We start from the raw sequence: 22,643 nt of genomic DNA on the forward strand, positions 1-22,643 counted from the left end.
CCAGGCCGAGCAGTGCGGGGAGCTCCCCTTGGGCAGCAGCAGCCTCACAATCTCCAGGTTATTGTGGTGGACAGCCACGTGCAGCGGGGTCAGACCGTTCTGGGGGGAAGCACAGACAGGTCAGTCGCAGCCCAGGCCCTCGGCTCTCTGGCTCCCGTGGCTGGGCAGCACTCACCTTCCCTGCCGCATTGGGGTGGGCATCATGCTCCAGCAGCACTCTGGCCACGTCCACCTTCCCGTATTTGGCTGCAACGTGGAGAGGGGTAAATCCTTTCTGAGGAGAAACACAGAGCGTCAGGGCCATGCACAGCAGGGTTGGGACCCGAGATGCAGGGTGGAGACTAGCCGGGGCGTGAGGGAGCCCTCCTCTCTCTTCTCTCGGGAAGGCACTGAGGAGACACATGGCCCAGGCTTCCCCAGCAGCGGCCTGACCCAGGCCCGCCTCAGCACCGCCCGGGGACCCCTGCCTGGGCTGTGAGCACAGGCCGCATAAGCCTACCTTGGTCACGCAGGCCTGCGAGGCCTCCTTGTCCAGCAGTGCCAGGGCGGTGTCCACATGCCCCTCCCGGGCAGTGATGTGCAGGGGGGTGTGCCCGGCTGTGGTGGCCAGGTTGGGGTCGGCGTTGTTCTCCAGCAGAAGCTTCACCATGCTCGTGTGGCCAATGCGTGCGGCGCAGTGCAACGGGGTCTGGTCGTCCTGGGAGAGGAGCAGACAGCGGTTAGGGAGGGACCCACTGCCCTCTCCCAGCCCAGCCAGGGGCATGGAGGGGAGCCCACCCTCCCACGCTCGGCAGGGGCTGGCCCAAGTCAGATCAGACAGGCCACCTCTTCCCAACTGAGCTCTGTGCCTTGGCAGCAGGCGGGGTGATGCTCGGGGCAGCTCTTGCTCACCCGGTGGGCGTCTCCATCAGGCCAGGAACAGCTGCTTTGGGGACAGATGTGCCCTGTCAGAGTCCGGAGCCCTCCCCCCGTGTGACAGCCCTCAGGGCTCAGACCTGCCACTGGGGCATTGCATGGCACTCTGGAGAGAGACCAGCACTCATTGCCCCCAGTACCCAGACTGGCCTCAGGGAAAGGGGGAGACCCATAGAGCTGGGGACACCAACCTGCCCAGGGAGCCTGGCCTCAGTGCGCCCTGCCCCACAGGCACCTGCCTATATTTGCAGCTCCCCATGGCGAAAGGCAGCTTCTGGTCCAGGAAGGTCCCGAACCGCAAGGGGAATCCACAGACCTTTTTCCGCCATTGTACAACCCCCTGTCTGGCTCAGCCCCAGGCAGGTGGAAGGAGAGAGGGGAGCCAGCTGGCCAGAGACCCTCCCCGCCAGACGTACCTTGGCTTTGGCATTTACTTTGGCTTTGTTCTGCAGCAGGTACTTGGCCACATCCGTGTGCCCGGCTCTGGCTGCCATGTGCAGGGGTGTCTCCACCTTCTGCATCCAGGGACAAGGGAGAGGAGAGTTGTCACGGAGTGTGGGGGGACACAAGGCCCTACACCCCCAGCTTCCTGCGATTCACCATGACTCTCAGCCAGCCAGTAAAGCAGAAGGTTTATTTAGATGACAAGAACACAGTCCAAGACAGGTCTTGCAGGCATGGAAAACAGGATCCTCCCCAATTAGGTCCATCTTGGGGTCCCAGGGGCAACACAGCCCCATTGGGGAATCAGAGCCCTGTCTGCACTTCCCTCCATTCCCCAGCCATCTCCTGAAAAACTCCCTCTCTCCCCACAGCATCTCCTCTCCCAGCCTTTGTTCAGCTTCCAGGGCAGAGGTGTCACCTGGCCTCTAACCCCTTCCTGGGTTCTCATGTTACATGCTCAGATATCTTTCCTCAAGGCCAGTCTCCCATCCCTCAATGCAGACCGTCCTCCCAGGCCAATGCTCCCCACTCAGCATTCAAAGACCACATTAAGAACAGTCCCAGTTGGTCACAAGAGTGAATCAGGGGCTCCGTGCTCCCTGGGGAGCTGCCCCAGTGCAGCAGGCTTCACCCCGCCGAGAGCCTCAGGCCGGACACATGTGAGGGAGGGTCCAGGGAGACCCCTTGGGAGCCTCTGCAGCTTGGAAGCCCAAATGGGGATGGCAGGAGCCCACACGACCCACCCTCTTGCCCTGATGGGACTCACCACATTGGAGACGTTGGGGGACGCGCCGCGCTGGAGCAAGATCTTGACGATGGACAGGTGCCCCATGAAGGCGGCCACGTGCAGAGGGGTCAGGCCAGACTGCAAGAGAGACAGGCAGGGAGTCAGCACAGCCGGCGCGGTGCCCACGTACGGGGGACAAGAGAGACAGGCAGGGAGTCAGCACAGCCGGCGCGGTGCCCGCATACGGGGGACAAGAGAGACAGGCAGGGAGTCAGCACAGCCGGCACGGTGCCCGCGTACGGGGGACAAGAGAGACAGGCAGGGAGTCAGCACAGCCGGCGCGGTGCCCGCATACGGGGGACAAGAGAGACAGGCAGGGAGTCAGCACAGCCGGCATGGTGCCCGCGTACGGGGGATGAGAGAGACAGGCAGGGAGTCAGCACAGCCGGCGCGGTGCCCGTGACACGGGAACGAGAGAGACAGGCAGTGAGTCAGCACAGCCGGCGCGGTGCCCACATACGGGGAACGAGAGACAGGCAGGGAGTCAGCACAGCCGGCGCGGTGCCCGCATACGGGGAACGAGAGAGACAGGCAGGGAGTCAGCACAGCCGCACGGTGCCCGCAGCACGGGGACAAGAGAGACAGGCAGGGAGTCAGCACAGCCGGCGCGGTGCCCGCATACGGGGGACAAGAGAGACAGGCAGGGAGTCAGCACAGCCGGCACGGTGCCCGCGTACGGGGGACGAGAGAGACAGGCAGGGAGTCAGCACAGCCGGCGCGGTGCCCGCATACGGGGAACGAGAGAGACAGGCAGGGAGTCAGCACAGCCGGCGCGGTGCCCACATACGGGGAACGAGAGAGACAGGCAGGGAGTCAGCACAGCCGGCGCGGTGCCCGCGTACGGGGGACAAGAGAGACAGGCAGGGAGTCAGCACAGCCGGCGCGGTGCCCGCATACGGGGGACAAGAGAGACAGGCAGGGAGTCAGCACAGCCAGCGCGGTGCCCGCATACGGGGGACAAGAGAGACAGGCAGGGAGTCAGCACAGCCGGCGCGGTGCCCACGTACGGGGGACAAGAGAGACAGGCAGGGAGTCAGCACAGCCGGCGCGGTGCCCACATACGGGGAACGAGAGAGACAGGCAGGGAGTCAGCACAGCCGGCGCGGTGCCCGCGTACGGGGGACAAGAGAGACAGGCAGGGAGTCAGCACAGCCGGCGCGGTGCCCACGTACGGGGGACGAGAGAGACAGGCAGGGAGTCAGCACAGCCGGTGCGGTGCCCACGTACGGGGAATGAGAGAGACATGCAGGGAGTCAGCACAGCCGGCGCGGTGCCTGCACACGGGGGACGAGAATCCTCCTCCACCCCCACTTCCAGGGGCTGACACCAGCACCGACAGACCAGGGTCCTGCTGCCAGGCAGGCTCTGCTTCCCAAGCACTGACATCGGTGCCAGCTGAGACAGGCTAGCCCCAGGGAAGGGCTCGGGGGAGGAGCCCGCACGCCTGCCCCCCACCCCACTTATCTCCCGTGTGTATTTGCTGGGCCTGGCGGGGGTAGCTGGGGCCTGGGAAGAGCTCGGGCAGAGGGTGTCTGAGCTCCTGCACACTGCTCTGCTCCAGGCTGCCAGCAGCCCCTGCCGGGAGCGTGGGGAAGCCCTGCTGACACAAGCAGCAGCCACGGCCTTACCCATTCCAGGGTCGTCACCTTGGCTCAGTGACGGGGAGTTTCCCACGTGCCCCAAGATCAGGCCTCAGGCCCAAAAGCCCTGGGGTGTCTCATGCTGGTGCCCAAATCACAGGCCACGGGTGAGGGAGAACGGTGTCCCGGCTCCCAGATCCGGAAGGTGCCGCCGCCCAGCCCATCCAGTCCAGCTCCCCGGGCCCTCTGGCCAAGGTGGCAGAGGAGAGCTCCCTGCTCCCTCCCACCATGGGCAGTGAGCCTGGGGCACTGCTCCAAGGTGCTGCTCGGCCAGGGCCTTTCTGCTCACCACATCAGAGACGGCAGCGCCACCAGAGCAAGGCACCTGGCAGGACTGGGGCCACCACCCCATGGACCGCAGCCTCCCCCGGGCTGGCCCATCCTGCCGCATGCAGGCTTGCCAGCAGCAGCGCCCTGAACACTGGAGGGGCAGCCCAGGCAAGTGCATCTCCGCAGCTGGGGCAGGGCGGCGTACCTCCGTGACAGCATCGATGGAGGCACCGGTCTTCAGCAGCAGCTCCATCACCCGGATGTGGTTCTTCTTGCAGGCGATGTGCAGGGGCGTAAAGCCGTTCTACGGACAGACAGGGAGGCGGCCGGTGTGACGAAGTGGGAATGTTCTTAATGTTTTCTCTGAATACTGTGTGGGTGCCTCAGTGTCCCCTATGCAGTTCTTAGGTATCTAGGTGGGGGGATCAGGGTGTGTGATTGTTGCAGAGCCCAAGAAGGCCCCTGCACAGAGAATGGCCGGCACTCTGTCTCCTGGTAACTGATGGCCTGGGCCCCTCCCCTGCAAGATGCCGGCTGAAGGTGTTGGAGAACAAAGAGATCAGGTGCCTCCTGGCCTGGGAAAGGGACAAAGCCCAGAGGAGGAGGGGCTGGAGGGTGAGTCAGTTTGGGGCTGGCTGGGGATATGGAGTGAGTGCAGACGTGGGTGTCTGGCTCACTGCCCCCCAAAATGGACCCAGCCGAGGGGTCCAGTTCTCTGTACCTACAAGCTCTATTTTAGCCCATGTTCCTGTCATCTAATAAACCTCTGTTTTACTGGCTGGCTGAGAGTCACGTCTGACTGCAAAGTGGGGGTGCAGGACCCTGTGGCTTCCCCAGGACCCCGCCAGAGTGGACTCGCTGTGGGAAGCACATGGAGGGGCAGAGGATGCTGAATGCTCCAAGGTCAGACCCAGGAAGGTGGAAGCCGTGTGAGCTGCTTGCCCTGAAGCCAGTCTGCTCACAGAGAGGAGACTTCACCAGAGTCCTGCCTGGCTTCGTAGGGAGCAGTTCCAGAGCATCGCCCGGGGACTCTGTGACAGCCGGTCAGACCCTCAGGGCTCCCACTGGGCCCCCTGCCCAGCCCACGCTGCTCACCAGTGCTCGGGCATTGGGCTTGGCCCCCTTGTCCAGCAGCATCTTGGCCACGCGGTGGTGCCCGCAGTGCGCGGCCACGTGCAGCGGCGTGAGGTGGTCCAGCGTGATGTCGTCGATCTCAGCGTTGTACTGCAGCAGCAGCCGCACGCAGTCCAGGTGGTCTCCCTGAGCCGCCATGTGAATGGGCGACAGGCCGTTCTGAGGGCAGGGAACAGCCTGGGCATTAGGGCAGAGTCAGGCAGGACACAGGGGCTTCCCCTGGGCCAGTGGGGCAGAAATCTGGCCCCTGCCAGAGACCCAGGGCAGGGAGGGGGGCTGGGGGCCCCGCACTGGCATTGAGATCCCTGCAATGGGGCAGAGGATGCACGGGGCTGGGCTGGGGCCAGGGAACACGCTGCAGCAGCACTGCTGCCTGGCTGGCTGCAGTATGGGGACTGCACCTTTCTCAGAAGCTTGAGCCCACTGCAGGGGACGTTCGTGGCCTGGCCCCGGGAGGCAGCAGGCGGGGCGCCGAGTGAGGGGCACTGCTCGGTGTGGGCCGGGGACACCCACGCTGCCTTGTGCATCAAATCAGAGCTGCTCTTCCCCACCCACGGAGCGCCAGAAGCCCATTCCAGGCTGCCGGGGTAGGCCCATGCACGCACTATGGCTCAGGGAGCCTCTGACGCGTGGGGCCTTCCCAGGTCTCTGCCCACTAGTGCCCAGCTAGCATGGGCCGCTCAGGGTCCTCGCTTCCCCAGCGCCCAGGGAGCAGGCCCAGGCTCTGAGGCAGAGCCGAGGTGAGGCAACACTCAGAGCCCCACGGGCCAGGGCCAGGCACCTTGGTTTTTGCTTGGATGGGAGCCCCGTGGTCCAGCAGGATCTCCATGATTCGCACGTGTCCATTCCTGGCTGCACAGTGCAGGGGAGTCAGCTCGTCCTAGAGAACAGAGAGGGAGGTCAGGACCTCGGGGTGGGCGGTGGGTGGCGAGAGACTCTGTGGACCTCAGGGATGTGAAATCAAGCGCACAGGGTACGGGAGGCTTGTGCCAGCCTGACGCTCCCTGCCCGCTCTGGGAGCCAGCCACACATCTCCGTCATACTGCCCCCACCCCAGGGCCCAGCGATACGCCCACTCACCAGCCCGTCTGGACGTTGCACGCACGTGGCCAGTGGCTCCCGCCGCACAAGAGCTCTGGTCTGCGATGGGTGGGTGGGGGGCGGGAAGTGGTGGTGTCTCGGGCCCATGCATGCACTGGGGTGGGGGGGGAACACAAGCTGGGGACATGGTGAGTCTCACCTTGGTCCTTGTCTCTATCTGGGCCCCTCGGTCCAGCAGCAGCCGCACCATGATGACATTGCCCCGGCGGGAGGCCACATGCAGCGGAGTAATCCCGTTCTAGGGGCAGAGAAACAGCATCAGAGAGGAAGGACAGTCAGCACCCATTCCCCTTGGAGCTGGGGGAGGCAGGTCGGCATCCACTGCCCCATGGAGCTTGCGGGGGGGTGGCAGTGTGACAAACTGGGAATGTTCTTGATGTGTTCTTTGAATACTGAGTGGGGAGTATTGACCTGGGAAGGTTGCAGGGGAGTTTTGTTGGGACTGTCTGCATTGGGAATGGGAGACTTTCCTTGAGGAAGGATACCTGAGCACGTAACAGGAAGGGGTTTGGAGGCCAGGTGACACCTCTGCCAGGAAAACTGGACAAAGGCTGGGGAAGGAGCAGGGGGGAGGCTGAGTGAGACGGCTGGAGGGAGTTTCAGTTTGGAGCTGGCTGGGGAAATGGAGGGGAGCCCAGATGAGGCTCTGGCCTCCCAACAGGGCTCTGGCCTCCCTGCCCCACCCTCAAGAGAGACCTAACTGAGGGGGTCCTGTTGTCTGTACCTGCAAGACCTGTCTTGGACTGTGTTCCTGTCATCCAAATAAACCTTCTGTTTTACTGGCTGGCTGAGAGTCAGAAAGCTGGGGTTGCAGGGCCTTGTCTCCCCCACACTCTGTGACAGGCAGTCAGAGCAGGGGGAGGTGCAGGGCAGGTCAGTGCCTACTGCCCTATGGAGCTGGGGGAGGTGCGGGGCAGTCAGCACCCACTGCTCCCCAGAGCTGGCAGACAGCAGCACAGGCCTGACGCAGAGAAAACCTCCCAACCCAGCCACTGCTGAGCACGTGTGATGGAAAGTTCTCCAGTCACACAGCGTGTGCTTAACTCTGCCCCCTGTGGGGAGTTCAGCAAGTCCTCACTGGGCCCCAGGCAGCAGGGCGTGGGTCAGCTCCTGCTCCGCTCCCCCAGGCCACGCGCTTGTCGTGAGGACACGGGTCATTTGTGTGCCGCATGCAGGTGGGGCTGCGAGGGGGCAGCTGCCAGTAGAACTGAGAGAGGCTGGAGGTCTCCAGCTGGGCGAAGGCAGCTGGGACAGGCGGGAGGGGACGGGCTCCATGTGGGCAGGGGTAGTAATTGCTGACTGCCATTAGGAGTCCCTGGCGAGGCGGCCGTCTGCCCCGCCCACGGGATCTCTGCCCTCCGCACACCCCAGAGCAGCCGGGCAGACTCCAGGCGGATTGTGCCATTCCGACAGCACAGCGAGACGTCCCCAAGCCCCTGCCCCTTGCTGCCGAGCGCGTGCGGCGCTGGGCTGCCTCTGACCCACCTGTGGGGTGAAGTTGACGCTAGCACCGCGGTTCAGCAGGAGCTGGGCCACGTTGAGGTTCTCGTAGTGAGCCGCGATGTGCAAGGGGGTAAATCCGGTCTGGGGAGAAAAAGGGCGGGTCAATGCAGCCCCACAGACAGACCAACCGACTGCAGACAGGCTCAGACCCTGACTGCAGCCGATTCCCTGCCCCAGCATGCTCTGCAGTGCGCTCTGAGCTGGCCTGGGGCCGCAGGGCCTGGGAGGAAATGGGGCTTGCAAACCCTTCAGTGGGGAGAGGGGAGCAGGGCGGGAGTGCCGGGCTCTGGGCAGCTGCTGCAGCATGGCTTCCGGTGGGAGTGCCAGGCTGACACCAGTCCTCGCAGGGGAGCCCGCGGTACCTTGGAGAGGACGTCGGCGTTGGGGTCGTTCTGCAGGAGCACCGCGGCCGTTCTGGTGTCATCGTTGCGGGCAGCGATGTGCAGGGCGGGAAGACGGACCTTCCCCTTCGTCCCATAGTTGATGAGGTGGGCGACCACATTCTCATGCCCCTGCTGCAGAGCGACGGCCAGCGGCGTGAAGCCGTCCTGCCGGAGACAGAGAGGGAGGTGAGATGCAGAGCAAGGGGGAGCCAGTGCAGGATATGATAGCCCGACAGCAGCACTGGCCACAGGCTATGGGCACCAGCCCCTGCAGGGTCTCACCTCTGTGGCTACATTTTGGTTGGCGCCACTCTCCAGCAGGAATTTGACGACTTCCAGGTGATTTTCCTGCGCTGCCATGTAGAGGGGCGTGAAGCCTTTCTGCAAACACAGAGCCATGCATGACCGTCACGGACTGCTCCTCACCCTGTAGGACCCAGAGCTCCCTGCAAGCCTGCAGCCACCCCCACCCCACATGGTGAAACACAGCAGGGGTGGGAGGAGGAGTGAAACCCCAATGGCATTTGGGGAGCAGAATGGATGCTGGGACTGGCCCAGGAAACCTGCCAGGGTAACACCCCTAGTCTTCAGAAAGTGCCATAGGATCTCTGAGGAGGACAAAGGGTCAAGTGCTTGGTCCGTACAAGATGGGAAAGCGTCTCTGCTCGCTAATGCGAGTGAATATCCACACCTCAGCAGCACCCAGCGGCTCCAGACGGGGCCCTGTTGTGCCGGGCACTGCGCAGACACAGCCAAGCTATGCGCCTCGCCAGACAGGGGACCAGTGACAGGGAGGTGATCAAATCAGTGCCATCTCCCTGTCACATACCCAGTTCCTGGGTGGCTCTGTGCGTGAAGCGTGGTAACATGCTTTCCCCATCCCCGCCCCTACTCACGCGGGGCCGAGTTCGAGCTGCGCTCAGCATGCTGGGTGTTCGCTGGGGGCTGAGCCCTCGGAAACCTGGCTCTGGATGTTTCTCTCTCTCTCTCTCTCTCTCCAGCTCTTACTGACCTTCCAGGGGAGCAGCAGCTGCAGGCCAGCAGTGGTAGCGTGGCCGTGTCCTCCTACCATGACATTTCTAACCCTCCCCAGCCGGCCAGAGGCACTGTGTCTGCTCAGGCACAAGGCCTGCCAATTGTTCAAAGGAAAACGGGCAGAGAAAAGCCAGCCCAGGAGTGGCCGTCAGCACTGCAGGGCTGGGCAGCGGGCGGGCTCTAGGGCATGGCTGCCAGCACTGTCAGGGCCAAGCCTGGACCAGCGCACCTGCCTGGGGGCTGTTTAACACCCGGAGAGCCTGCTTTACCTGCGACTGCGCGTTGACGTTTGCCCCAGAGTTGACCAGCTCCCGGACCACATCCTCCTGTCCCGCCAGGGCCGCGATGTGCAGGGCCGTGTTCCCCTTCTGAAACACAGCGGGACAGGGCGAGTCAGGGTGCAGCACACGGGGCAGGGTCTGAGAGCAGCTGTGCATAGGGAAGCCAGGTAGGTGTGCTTGGAGCTGGTGTTCTCGGGCGCGAGCTACTGAGGAGTGCGCACACTAGCCACGCAGGCCAAGTCTGGACTCAGGGAAACGTGTAATTCAACATGCGTTAGCTGACACCTAACCAACACGTGCAAACCCCATGTGCAGACGAGCCACGGCATTTCCACGCGTATCCCAGGGGAGGGGAGGAGGGCACAGAGAGTTAATCTGCAAACAAGCACTGCAGGGTGGGCAAACCCAGCGTGCACGCAGGAGGGCTGTGTGCACTAGCCATGGGCATGGATTCTGTGCCAGGAAGGGGGACGAAGCCATGGGCATGGATTCTGTGTGTCCCTGGTCCTGGGAGCTGGGAGGCCACGCTGGGGCCACATGGGCAGGTGGCTGTTTCCATGCCATGAGAGGCACATAGGGGACGACTGGGAGGGCTTCACAGTGTGCAGGTGGCTGTGGAGACCCTGCTTCCTGGAGAAGATCAGTGTGGGACAGGGCGCTGCTGAACGCCCATCCCAGGTGCCCCTTGCAGAGCTGGGCTTGCCTGAGACCAGGGCTGCCCCCTTGCTAACTCACCCGGCAGGCTGTTCTCCCTGTGCCCCCCAGCTGCTCCCGCCGCCCTGACTGCATCTGCTCTGTGAGCAGCTCTGCAGACCCACAGTCTGCCCAAGTCCCTGGGCCAGCGAGAGGGGCCCTGCTGAATCTGGCCAGCTGGCACCTCGCCAGGCAGGGGAAACAGGGCTCGTGTGGGGGCGAGGCCACAGCAGGGGAGTGGAACACAAAAGCAAAGAGGCAAAGGTGTGAGGCAGGGACAGAGAGCGCAGGGAGGGAGGAAGGCAGTACAGGGAGGGGAAGGAGGCAGAGGAAGGGAGACACTAAACAAGAGAGAACAAGAGACTAGAGCCAGCCCACCTGCCTGGCCACTAGTGACAGAGGAAAGGCAAGAGGGCCCCAAGTCAGCGGACAGAGCCAGTCGTGGCTAGGAGCGAGTACTGGAGCAGGCAGGGCCCAGCCCCCCAGCACTGGGGCGGGGAGGGGAGAGCAGGGCCTGGCCCCCTCAGGAGCGGATACCCCTGAGCCAGCCCGACGGCTCCATGCAGTGCGTGCGGGATGCTTGGCCCACATCCTTTTTTTCAGCGCAAGGAGGAGGAAGATTTCGTATTCCACATTAAATCAATGGCAGCGCAGCCAGAAAACCCTGAGTCAGGCTCAACGGGCCTCAACTGCCAGAGCCCAAGCAGGGGGAGCGGGAGCAGGAGCCGATCCATCTCCAGGCCGCGCTGCATCCCCTTTGCAGATCTCATGCCAGGGATGTCAGCGCCCTCCCAACCCCGACATGCGGGGACCGCGCCGGCAGGGAGATGCAGACACAGGCCTCTGCAGCGTTTGCCTCTGGCTGACAGGGCAGAACGCTGACGCCACGGACACTGTGCAGTGAGTGATGTGGTGCACACAGAGCCAGGCAGCCTCGCAGTCCCGGCTCACTTCAGACTGTGCTGGAGGTTGCTCATTCATCAGCCTGCTCGCTAAAGCCTTTGTCCTGCCTGTCACGAGTGAGCGCTGCTCTCCTCCGCGGTGACTTTCGGGTGAGCAAGGTGACAATGACTCGTTATTCAGAGAGCCACAGAACAGGGCTGGCCCAGGCTGGGCCTGAGCAGCTCAGACCTGTTACTGACTAATTAGACAGGAGGGAGCCTCCAGCAGCCCCAATCAGGATAGGGGCCCATTGTGCTGGGCCCAGCTCTGCAAGCACTAGGCACGTGTGACTAGCAGCCCCTGATGTCTGCGGGGAGACTCGGATGGTGTGTAATGACCTCTGTGCTGCGGGCTGCAGGGCCCTAACCCTGCTCAGAAAACTGGTGTGAATGGCAGCATGTAAGCGAGGCTGGCTGGGCTCTCAGCAGGTGTGCAATGGTAGTGATTCACCAGTCCAGGGCACACACGTTTGCACTCCCATGGAATGTCAATTGGTGCAAGTGACACCACGTTAGTCCTCAGCCCCATTTCCCAGCCAGCTCACACCAGGGCTGTGATGCCAGGGCTGGGAGAGGCCCAGAAATGCCTGCAGTGCCAGGCTGGGGGTCACAACCCCCACTCTTGGCTTCCAGGGCCAGGCGAGGAGCCCAGAGAGCTAGCTGGGGAACAGGCCCCTGAGCAGGTTTGCCAGTCCCTACATGCTGTGCATCCTCCCAGGGTGAGAGGGTGCAGTGCCTGGCACCGCCAATTACACCCATTGCCCAGTCGCTTCGTAAACGAGGGCTGGGGAAACTAGACAGGCAGGGAAAGGACAGGGGGAGAAAGGGAAGAGGAGGTAGCAGAGACCTGGTAGCGAGGTAGGAGCTGCCGGAGGGCTGTCCTCCCCATACCCTCGGCAGGAATTGGTAGGGGAAGTAGAAGTGGGTGGCAACCTGGGCAGCGGTGACCATGAGATGGTCGAGTGCAGGATCCTGACACAAGGAAGAAAGGAGAGCAGCAGAATACGGAGCCTGGACTTCAGAAAAGCAGACGTTGACTCCCTCAGAGAACAGATGGGCAGGATCCCCTGGGAGGCTAATATGAGGGGGAAAGGAGTCCAGGAGAGCTGGCTGTATTTTAAAGAAGCCTTATTGAGGTTGCAGAAACAAACCATCCCAATGTGTAGAAAGAATAGCAAATATGGCAGGCGACCAGCTTGGCTTAACAGTGAAATCTTCGGGGAGCTTAAACACAAAAAGGAAGCTTACAAGAAGTGGAAACTTGGACAGATGCCTATGGAGGAGTATAAAAATATTGCTCAAGCATGCAGGGGTGTAATCATGGCCAAAGCACAATTGGAGTTAGCAAGAGATATGAAGGGTAACAAGAAGGATTTCTGCAGGTATGTTAGCAATAAGAAGGAGGTCAGGAAAAGTGTGGGACCCTTACTGAATGGGGTAGGCAACCTAGTGACAGATGATGTGGAAAAATCTGAAATACTCAATGCTTTTTTTGCCTCGGTCTTCACAGACAAGGTCAGCTCCCACACTGCTCTCCTGGGCAACACAGTATGGGGAGGAGGTGAGCAGCCCTCAGTGGTGAAAGAACAGGTTAAGGACTATTTAGAAAAGCTGGACATGCACAAGTCCATGGGGCCGGATCTAATGCATCCGAGGGTGCTGAGGGAGTTGGCTGATGTGATTGCAGAGCCATTGGCCATTATCTTTGAAAACTCGTGGTGATCAGGGGAGGTCCTGGACAATTGGAAAAAGGCAAATATAGTGCCCATCTTTAAAAAAGGGAAGAAGGAGAATCCAGGGAATTACAGACTGGTCAGCCTCAGCTCGGTTCCTGGAAAAATCATGGAGTGGGTCCTCAAGGAATCCATTTTGAAGCACTTCAAGGAGAGGAAGGTGATCAGAAACAGTCAACATGGATTCATCAAGGGCAAGTCATGCCTGACCAACCTGATTGCCTTCTATGATGAGATAACTGGCTCTGTGGATATGGGGAAAGCGGTGGACGTGATATATCTTGACTTTAGAAAAGCTTTTGATACGGTCTCCCACAGTATTCTTGCCAGCAAGTTTAAAAAGTATGGATTGGATGAATGGACTATAAGTTGGATATATCATCGGGCTCAACGGGTAGTGATCAACCGCTCAATGTCTAGTTGGCAGCTGGTATCAAGCGGAGTGCCCCAGGGGTCTGTCCTGGGGCCAGTTTTGTTCAACATCTTCATTAATGATCTGGATGATGGGATGGATTGCACCCTCAGCAAGTTCTTGGATGACACTAAACTGGGGGGAGAAGTAGATATGCTGGAGGGTAGGGATAGGGTCCAGGGTGACCTAGACAAATTGGAGGATCGGGCTAAAAGAAATCTGATGAGGTTCAACAAGGACAAGTGCAGAGTCATGCATTTAGGATGGAAGAATCCCATGCACCACTACAGGCTGGGGACCGACTGGCTAAGCAGCAGTTCTGCAGAAAAGGACCTGGGCATTACAGTGGACGAGAAGCTGGACATGAGTCAACAATGTGCCCTTGTTGCCAAGAAGGCTAACGGCATATTGGGCTGCATTAGTAGGAGCATTGCCAGCAGATCGAGGGAAGTGATTATTCCCCCCTATTTGGCACTGGAGAGGCAAATCTGGAATATTGCGTCCAGTTTTGGGGCCTCCATTACAGAAAGGATGTGGACAAATTGGAGAGAGTCCAGCAGAAAGCAATGAAAATTATTAGGAGGAAAGGATGTGGCTTATGAGGAGAGGCTGAGGGAACTGTGCTTGTTTAGTCTGCAGAAGAGAAGAGTGAGGGGGGATTTGATAGCAGACTTCAACTACCTGAAGGGGGGTTCCAAAGAGGATGGAGCTCGGCTGTTCTCAGTGGTGGAAGATGACAGAACAAGAAGCAATTGTCTCAAGTTGCAGTGGGGAGGTCTAGGTTGGATATTAGGAAAAACTATTTCACTAGGAGGGTAGTGAGGCACTGGAATGGGTTACCTAGGGAGGTGGAGGAATCTCCTTCCTTAGAGGTTTTTAAGGCCTGGCTTGACAAAGCCCTGGCTGGGATGATTTAGTTGGGGATTGGTCCTGCTTTGAGCAGGAGGTTGGACTAGATGACCTGAGGTCCCTTCCAACCCTGATATTCTATGATTCCTCTAGCCCTGTCATCCAACTGGGAGTCCCGCAGTGCTTCACACACGACATGGACACAGGCCCCTGCGCCCCGGGAGGCAGGTCAGTATCCCCCACCCCAGTTTATAGAGCAGAGAGGGGAAGGAACCTGCCCAAGGCTGCAGAGAGAAGCTGTGGCAGAGACAGAAACAGAACCCAGGTCTCCTGAGTGTCAGCCCAGTGCCATTGTTACAAGCCCAGCTTCCCCCAAGTACAATGTGGGCAAAGGATGTGCTGAGCCCCCATCTCCCGCCCGTGCCAGCCCTTACCTTTGTTGTCGTTTCTAAAACTATTTCCTTGTGCAGCAGCTCAGCCACCATCTTCACATGGCCTTCCTTGGAGGCCAGATGCAGGGCGTTCAGCCCGTTCTGGAAAGAGCAGAGAGACGGGCTGGTTAGCCAGGTTGGGGAACGCACTCATGGAAGCTTGGGGCAGCAGTGGGGAACCCTGCTGCCATGGAGCCCATGGAGACAGGGCTGCAAACACAAAGCCCAGGAGGCTGCACGGAGCAGAGCGAAGCCCTGAGCCACCAGCTGCTAACAGCGTTGAGCCTTTAGATACCAACTCCCCCAGACCCAATGCAGATCTATCGTGCTGCCCCATGATACAGACAGGGAAACTGAGGCAGGTGTAACTTGCTTGAGGCCTCAGAGCTGGGACTACGATTCAGCAGTGCCTGGTGCCCAGCCAGTTTGCTCTCCCTGCGAATTGCTCCTCTCGAAGCAGGGACATCAGAATCCCAGAGCTATAAAGGAGGAGCTGCTACCTCAGGAGATCAGCTCACATCAGCATCCAGATGGAGCGGGGAGAATCCGCTGGCACCTGGTGCTTTGGTGCCTGCCATCTGCCCACCCACAGTGCTCCTGTGCCAGACAAACCCACCAGCATCTGGCAGCAGCATCACCACCCCCAGCACCGTTCCTCCAGCAATGCCCCAGTGCCAACGCTCTGCACAGCGGGCTACTAGGTTTAGCACAAACCCCCACCAGCCACTCCAACACCAGGACTCCCAGCGACACCCACTGCCCCAGCAGGGACAAACGCCTTGTGGTGCTGCTCTGACCGCTGCCTGCTCTGCTCACACACACCCTGCTGCCCGTCAGGGCCCAAATCTCTGCCCAGGTCGCTTTGTGCACAGACGCTGATTGGGCCCAACTCTGCTCTCACACCAGTTCCCGCTGCCTTAGACCATGCCAGCACCCTCGGGCCTGCCCAACGGCTCTTGCTGCGAGAGAGGGTTTCTGCGGCAGGAAGCTCCTGCGTTGAGGCTGCCTCTGAGCAGATGCCACCCCCATGTGCCCACCCCTCCCCCTGCAGATGGTGCTGCAATCAGTATGTGTGGTGGGCCCTGCACTGGCAGGGCGCCCCCAGCTCAGGTCCCCCCCGTCCCCGGTATCTGGGATGCCACTGGCTGCTGCAGGGTGAACACAAGCACCCCAACTGTTTTCCCTTTGCCAGCACAATGCTCCACTCCTCCAGGCATTCGCTCTTAGTATATGCACAGCAGCAGCACCAGGGGCCCCGCTCAGAGACCAGGAACCCTCGGGCAAGGCACAGTACAAACCCCGGCTCACTCCCAGTACATTGGACCCAGAGCTGTGGGCTCCAAAGCCTCAGCTGGGAGCAGCCCTCCCTTCCCCTGGGGAGTCCTGCCCAGAGCCCCTTCCCAGAGGGTGTCTTTACAAGGCAGGCGCTTCAGCAGGGGAAGCAGCGGGAGTGTTTGCCCTGCTGTCAGAGCCCGATGCCGAGACGCAGCACAGCAGCTGCTGATGCAGCCTTCTCCCTGCAGGAGCACCTTGCACCAGAGGATGAAGGCTGACTTAGTGCTTGGTGCTGGAGCTTACTTGGGAGCCGTGGGCACCGTGAGGGGCATGTGCTATGGATTGGGCTCAATGAACTCCGGGAGCCATCAACAGCTCCATGAGAAAGATAACGATGCTACAACAATGCAGCTCTCCCTGCCCATGCAGGGCCCCAGGGCCCATCTGCTCACTTTGCAGGTCCTGGAAAATTCCCACCCTGGCACAATGACATTAATACGATGGGCTCAGCTCAACCCCCACAGCGCACAACTGGGAATGACTTACTGTCCCTGCTGAAGAGGGCCCAGCACTAGGTGCTGCAGGTCAGCATTACGGTGCCTTGGCAGGGCGAAGGTGGGTGTGCACGCGCCCAGAGCTCGGCTAGCAGGGGCTGCAGGTTAGGACTGAGCTGCACTGGACCAGCCAGGCGGGACAAGTCTGCAGAAGCCCTAACATTCACCAACATTGAAATAAAAACTTTAAATGTAGCTTGGTGCTCTGCCTGGGCCACTGATCGTATCAGAAGCAGCAGCTGCCGCTAACCTTGGCTCCAGACACAGGCACACAAAACCCGCCAGGTATCAGAAGAAATGCCCCAGGGGAACATTTTTCACTGAAGTTACTGTACAAAACATTAGCTGCAAATATTAGGTCATTTTTTTCATCAGCAGAAGAACCAGTTGCAGAGGCCTATGTCCAATGGCAAATGACTTTCACACGTCTCTGTTACCCTACAGCGTCCGACACAATGTACAGCTCATTCACCTTCCCCTTTGATACTGTTTGTTCTGCCCTTCACTCAGCTGAGAACCATTCCTAGCCAACCTTGCCTTGTGGTTCCCGTGCACCCCCCCGCCCCCCGCCAGTGCTGCACTACTGGGGCTGCAAACCCTGCAAGGGGAGGGAAAACCCAAACAAGGTGCTGTCTTTTTCCTTGCTTTGCAAGCTGCGCAGGTAGGGCCCAGGCGTGCGGCTCTCACTCAGTTACAGCTTCCATTGTCTTCACTGGTAGTGAGGAGTGCAGGGTCAGGACAGCCGCACACACTCCAGGAAACTGTCTCATCAATAAAACAACCCCCCCAGGGACATTTCTACTAGTGCTGGGTTTGGCATCTCTCCTACACACAGCCTTGGTGTGCAGCATGGCTGCCCAGCCAGCACCCCGGTAGCATCTCAGCGCAGTCAGCACCCGAGAGGCCGCTGAGGCAGCTTCTGCTCTTATTTCTAGTGCCCAGTTCGGTTTCCCAGGGGTGACCACCAGGGCTGGGGTGGCGGGTGGGGATGGTCCGTTTCAACCAGGACTTCTGTCCCCAGAGAATGCCTCCCGCACGTGGCTGCTTCCTCATTCCTGCAGCTGGGTGTGTGGAGCGCATCTGAGCTGTGAGCATCCGCTGTGGGGACACACTCCTGCCTGGTGCATCACACGTGCTGGCTGTCTGCTGGTGCTTCTCTAAACCGGTAAAAGGTCACTTTAGGGCACTGATTTGTCTCCATGGAAATCCAGCTTTGGGGGAGACACAAGGAAGGGCTCCCAGCAGCACCCCCGGGGTTCCAGCTCCAATCAGCTTCCAGGAAATACTCAACACTAACATTCAACTTAAAAAACCCCTCCTGGTTGAGTAATTTTACTAAAAATATTACAACAAAAAAACTTCAAAAACACACTCCAAGGAGAGACTGCTGAATTGGAATTAATTTGCAGATTGGACACCATTAAATTAGGCTTGAATAAAGACTGGGAGTGGATGGGCCATTTGTGACGAAGTAGGACTGTTCTTAATGTTTCCCCTAATACTGTGTGTGTGCCTCAGTTTCCCCTATGCACTTCTTAAGTCTCTAGGTGGTGGGATAAAGGCCAGTGTGCATAAATCACCGACACTCTATCTCCTAGCAACAAATGGCCAGGGCCCTTTCCCCCTGCAAGGAAATAGCTAAAGGTGAAAAAAGAGATCAGGTGACCTCCTGGCCCGGGAAAGAGACAAAGCCCAGAGGAGGAGGGGCTGGAGGGGGGTTTCAATTTGGAGTTGGCTGGGGACTAGGAGTGAGGGCAGACCGGGGTGTCGGGCTCGCTAGGCCCCGGAATGGAGCCTGGCTGAGGGGTCCCATTCGCTGGACCGACAAGCTCTGTTTTAGACCGTGTTCCTGTCATCTAATAAACATCTGTTTTACTGGTTGGCGAAGAGTCACGTCTGACTGCAAAGTGGGGGTGCAGGACCCTCTGGCTTCCCCAGGACCCCGCCTGGGCAGACTCACTGTGGGAAGTGCACGGAGGGGCAGAGGATGCTGAATGCTCCCAGGAGAGACCCAGGAGATGAAGCTGTGTGAGCTTCTTGCCCTGAAGACAGTCTGCTCCATGGGAGAGGAGGCTCCCCAAAGTCCTGACTGGCTTTGTGGGGAGCAGTTCCAGAGCACCGCCCAGGGACTCCGTGACACCATTACACAAAGTAAAACTATTTCCCCATGCTTATTTTTCTCCCCCTACAGCTCCTCATATCTCCTTGTCAATTGCTGGAAATGGGCCATTTTCATTACCACTACAAACAGTTCTTTTTCTCTCCTGCTGACAAAAGCTCACCTTAACTGATTACTCTCCTTATAGTGTGCATGGTAACACCCATTGTTTCATGTCCTCTGTGTATATATATATATATCTTCCTACTGTATTTTCCACTACATGCATCCGATGAAGTGGGCTGTAGCCCACAAAAGCTTATGCTGAAATAAATTTGTTAGTCTCTAAGGTGCCACAAGTACTCCTGTTCTTTTTGTGGATACAGACTAACTTGGCTGAAAACTAAAAAGAGGCTTTCCCTCTATCTCCTGCTAGAAAGGCCCCTTGCAAAGTACCAGAGCCAAGAGATGAATTTATTCCTTGTAAAATATTCTTCTATTCAGGTCTGGCAACAGCCCCAATCGTACCAGAGTAAAACCTACAAATCCACACACATCTGCTGAAAATGGACTTGAAAGACTTTCAGATCCCATGAGGGGAGAGGAATCATGCCAAGCGGAAATGCACCTAGCCTGGGAGGATGCAAAGCTCCTAGAAAAAAGCTGAAATGGAGAGATGGATATTATGCAGTGAAAGCAGGTTCTATAACACACACACAGCCATAGACACACTCACTCTGTACCTAATACACACACACACAGAGCGAGAGAGAGCACATGGGTATAGACACACATTCTGGAACATTTGCATACCAGGCACGTGAACATAGACACACAGGTGCTCTGTCCATGACACACACACGGCAATAAACACATTCAGATTCTCCCTCTGTAACACACACATCCTATCACTTACAGGGGTAGTAAATATCCTCTCAGATGCTGGGAAACCTGTGAAAAATCTTTATTCTCCGGCCCCAGAGTGACGAGCTGAGTGTTTACAAAGTCTGTATCCAAGCCTCAAGAACAACACAATCTGTTTGATCATTTGCCCCAAACCAACCTGGAGGACCAGAGCCTGTGCAGTGCCCTAATCGGAGAGCGTCATGTTCCCACACCTAACTGCTGTGAATGCCACCCAGAAATACTCTGCCCCGTGGCTACATGCACAATGCACTCAACCATTCGGAAAACACGAGAGATGGGGCTTTGCTCTCCACAGGGAGCGAGGTACAGGGCCTGGGCGAGGTTACAGATTAGGAGATTGACCTGGCTGCACACCTGGACAGACTAGAATGCTAGCTCCTATTGACCAGGGAGCTGGCAGCAACGGGCCTTCCCTGTTCTCAGGTCTCGAACGGAAAGCGAGGGCAACGAAGTGCCCGGGAATCGGACAGGCATGTGGAGGAAGGAGATGCACAGTGAAGATGCTGGTACTGGTGCCGACGATGATGATGGAATCGGAAGGATGGGGATGAAGATCAGATGGCATGTTAAGGTCTCTGCATTTGTGTAAGAATACAGGGCCTGTGGGATAGGTCTGACCACATACATCCCCTTTATTACATACAGGACATGTGAGGTTGGACCTTTCCCACAGGTTTGATATTCCACAGGAGGAAAACCCAAAGGTGCCATCTAACCACAGCGAGATGCACAAAGCAAACGGGAACCAGTCTGAAGACATCACTGACGGAGGCTCCTGACTGCCGCAGTCACACGCTCCCAGGTCCTCCCAGTCCAGGCAGTACAATGTCTCACCAGCAGCAGGCTTGGCAGGGCTCCCTGCACATCACCGAATGGAGACTCTGGCGGACAGGAACCCCACCGTGCTAGGAAAGGGCCGTTCAGAACCAGGCGCGTGAGCTCTGCTCTCCGCCCGCATAGCCGCCTCCAGGCCCCGGCATTCCTCCTCTCTGGGAATAACGCGATGGGGCGGGGCACATTCCCAGGTCTCCTCAGGAGCTTTCAGCTAGTCTCAAAGGTGAAGTAGCAGCATGGTTCAAGTCACCCTCTATTCATGGCCTCTCACACCCTGGAAGTAGCCACAGCCCCCTCAGCTCACTCTTGCTTGCCACCCTCCAGCCTTGGGGACGCCCAATGCAGAGTGCAGAGCAGGCAGAACGAATGGATCCCAGCTTCCCTTTGCATCCAGCGACGCCGTGCTGCACCGGGCGGGGAGCTCCAGAACTCGTAGGAAAAGAACGTGACTCAGAATTAAGCTTCCCTTGCCCCCCTTTAACCCCCCCCCCACACCCATTCCCAGTGATCTGAGAGCGCAGCGGGCCTGTTCAGTACCCTCACTGAGGGGTGAGTGAATGTACCCAGGAGCAGGGCGAGCGCGCCAAGTAACCGGCCTCATGCTGCAGCTCAGTACCAGAGCTCTGCTCCCCCGGGGAGCCCACACGAGAGAGCAGCAGTTGGGTTGCATGAGCGTGCTGGATTCAGAAACGAAAGCACAGCCGCTCGGAAGATCCTGCCTGGATTTGGTGTAAGTCTGTGATCTACTTAGCGTGGACTGGAGCCTGGCACAAAGCCCAGGGGCCTGGCGCTAAGGTGAGGGTGAATTGCAAAACTGTTCAGACCTACAAATCCTTCACATGCTGGAGACTCAATAGCAGCATCCCCATGGAGACTTACACGGTAGCAAAATACACACTCATCAGTTCCTGCTTTGCTTACCTGCCAGGACCTAGGCAGGGGTCCGAGTCTCCGTCCCAGAGGAAGGAGCCCAGGAAAGGGGAGAGCCCAAGGGAACAGCTTTCATTCAAAGAGCTTAAAGGATCAGCAAAGGTAGAGACTTTCTGCAAGTCAACTCTGGGCCAATTCACTTCTGACTTCCACCCTTGCAAGCCCACACACACAGCATCATGCATACACACAGCACCATGCACACACACACACACACACACACAGCACCATGCACACAGTGAACACACACAACGCCATGCACGAGCACTCACACACATACAGCGCCGTTCATACACACAGCACCATGCACACAGCGCCGTGCACGCGCACACACACAGCACCGTGCACACAGCACCGTGCACGCGCACACACACACACACACACACAGAGCTCCGTGCACACACACACACACAGAGCGCCCCCCCCCCATGCACTCCAGCCCTGAGAAGCACACCTATGCCTGTCTGTGCCCACAGGTGCCCCCCCAAACTTGGCTCCCATGCTGCGCACGGTCTCTCACTGAAGAGGCAACAGATGAGAGCTCAAGCAGAGAGTGGAGCTCGGAAATGCTCCCCCTCCAAGCAGGGCTCCCCAGCGCTGCCCAGAGCCCTCGCTCCCCCCATGCTTTACCTGGCGACAGGGAGCAGGCCCAGCCCTGACGGAGTGTCCCCCATTCCCCAGGGCTGGCCTGGGACAGCTCCAGGGCCTGGGGCAGAGGGGAGGGACACACTCCTTGGCCTGCCCAGGCTGCTCTGTCCCTGAGGCTGGGAAGCAGGATCTGGGATGGTGACTAAGAGATAACAAACCGCTCCAGACCCTGTGACGTTATTGATATAATCTGGGACCATATAGAACATGGTTGCAACCAAGGTCCTGTAGTGGCACCAAATCTTATGTAAAGGGGGGTCATATAAGGTGTCTAAGGCCAATTTATAGGTTGCTGGTTATGATTATGCTGTCTGTATTCATGTGTCATTTTTTAGTTGAAGTTATGAATATTGGCTCTATCCCGTCTGTATTTCAAACTTGTGCTGTGCTTCTGGGTAACACCCCAGACAAGTTGGTGTTAGCTCTGCCTAGCCTGCTTGATGGCCCATTAAGGACCATCAGCTACACAACTGACCCATTGAGAGGAGGCAGATATGCCTTGTAACTCAGCAAAGTACGCAGGGACTTGCCCATGTGACTCCAGACTCCATTTTGCTGTAATTTTCCACAGTAAGGACAAAGAGGTTCTTACACCTGGAAAAGGCTATAAAAGGCTGATGCCTCATCTCCATCTTGTCTTCAGTCCTGCTTCTTACCTCTGGAGGGACTTTGCTACAAACTGAAGCTCTACACAAAGGACTGAATGACCCATCCCAGTGGGGGATGTTCCAGAGACTTGATTTGAACCTGCAGTTTACTCCATCACTGCTACAAGCCTGAACTAAGAACTTTGCCAGTACTGTATGTAATTGATTCCATTTAACC

At 58.5% G+C, this 22,643-nt stretch overlaps 1 protein-coding gene across 10 annotated transcripts in view; it reads right to left on the reverse strand.

Annotated features, from left to right (window-relative positions):
* The window catches only part of ANK1 (ankyrin 1), an 81,100-nt gene that overhangs the window by 32,956 nt on the left and 25,501 nt on the right, over positions 1–22,643 (reverse strand). For all 10 annotated transcript variants that reach the window (XM_039521429.1, XM_039521432.1, XM_039521433.1 and 7 more), the window contains exons 3-16: positions 14,556–14,654; positions 9,482–9,580; positions 8,460–8,558; positions 8,157–8,342; positions 7,777–7,875; positions 6,431–6,529; positions 5,972–6,070; positions 5,152–5,349; positions 4,262–4,360; positions 2,126–2,224; positions 1,332–1,430; positions 500–697; positions 176–274; positions 1–99 (exon numbers count right to left, since the gene is read on the reverse strand). In XM_039521429.1, coding sequence (XP_039377363.1) covers positions 1–99; positions 176–274; positions 500–697; positions 1,332–1,430; positions 2,126–2,224; positions 4,262–4,360; positions 5,152–5,349; positions 5,972–6,070; positions 6,431–6,529; positions 7,777–7,875; positions 8,157–8,342; positions 8,460–8,558; positions 9,482–9,580; positions 14,556–14,654 — 1,671 coding nt within the window. The remainder of the gene's footprint in view (positions 100–175; positions 275–499; positions 698–1,331; positions 1,431–2,125; positions 2,225–4,261; positions 4,361–5,151; positions 5,350–5,971; positions 6,071–6,430; positions 6,530–7,776; positions 7,876–8,156; positions 8,343–8,459; positions 8,559–9,481; positions 9,581–14,555; positions 14,655–22,643) is intronic.

This window comes from Mauremys reevesii, linkage group 2 (assembly GCF_016161935.1).
Source record: "Mauremys reevesii isolate NIE-2019 linkage group 2, ASM1616193v1, whole genome shotgun sequence".
Classification (NCBI taxonomy): Eukaryota; Metazoa; Chordata; order Testudines; family Geoemydidae; genus Mauremys; species Mauremys reevesii.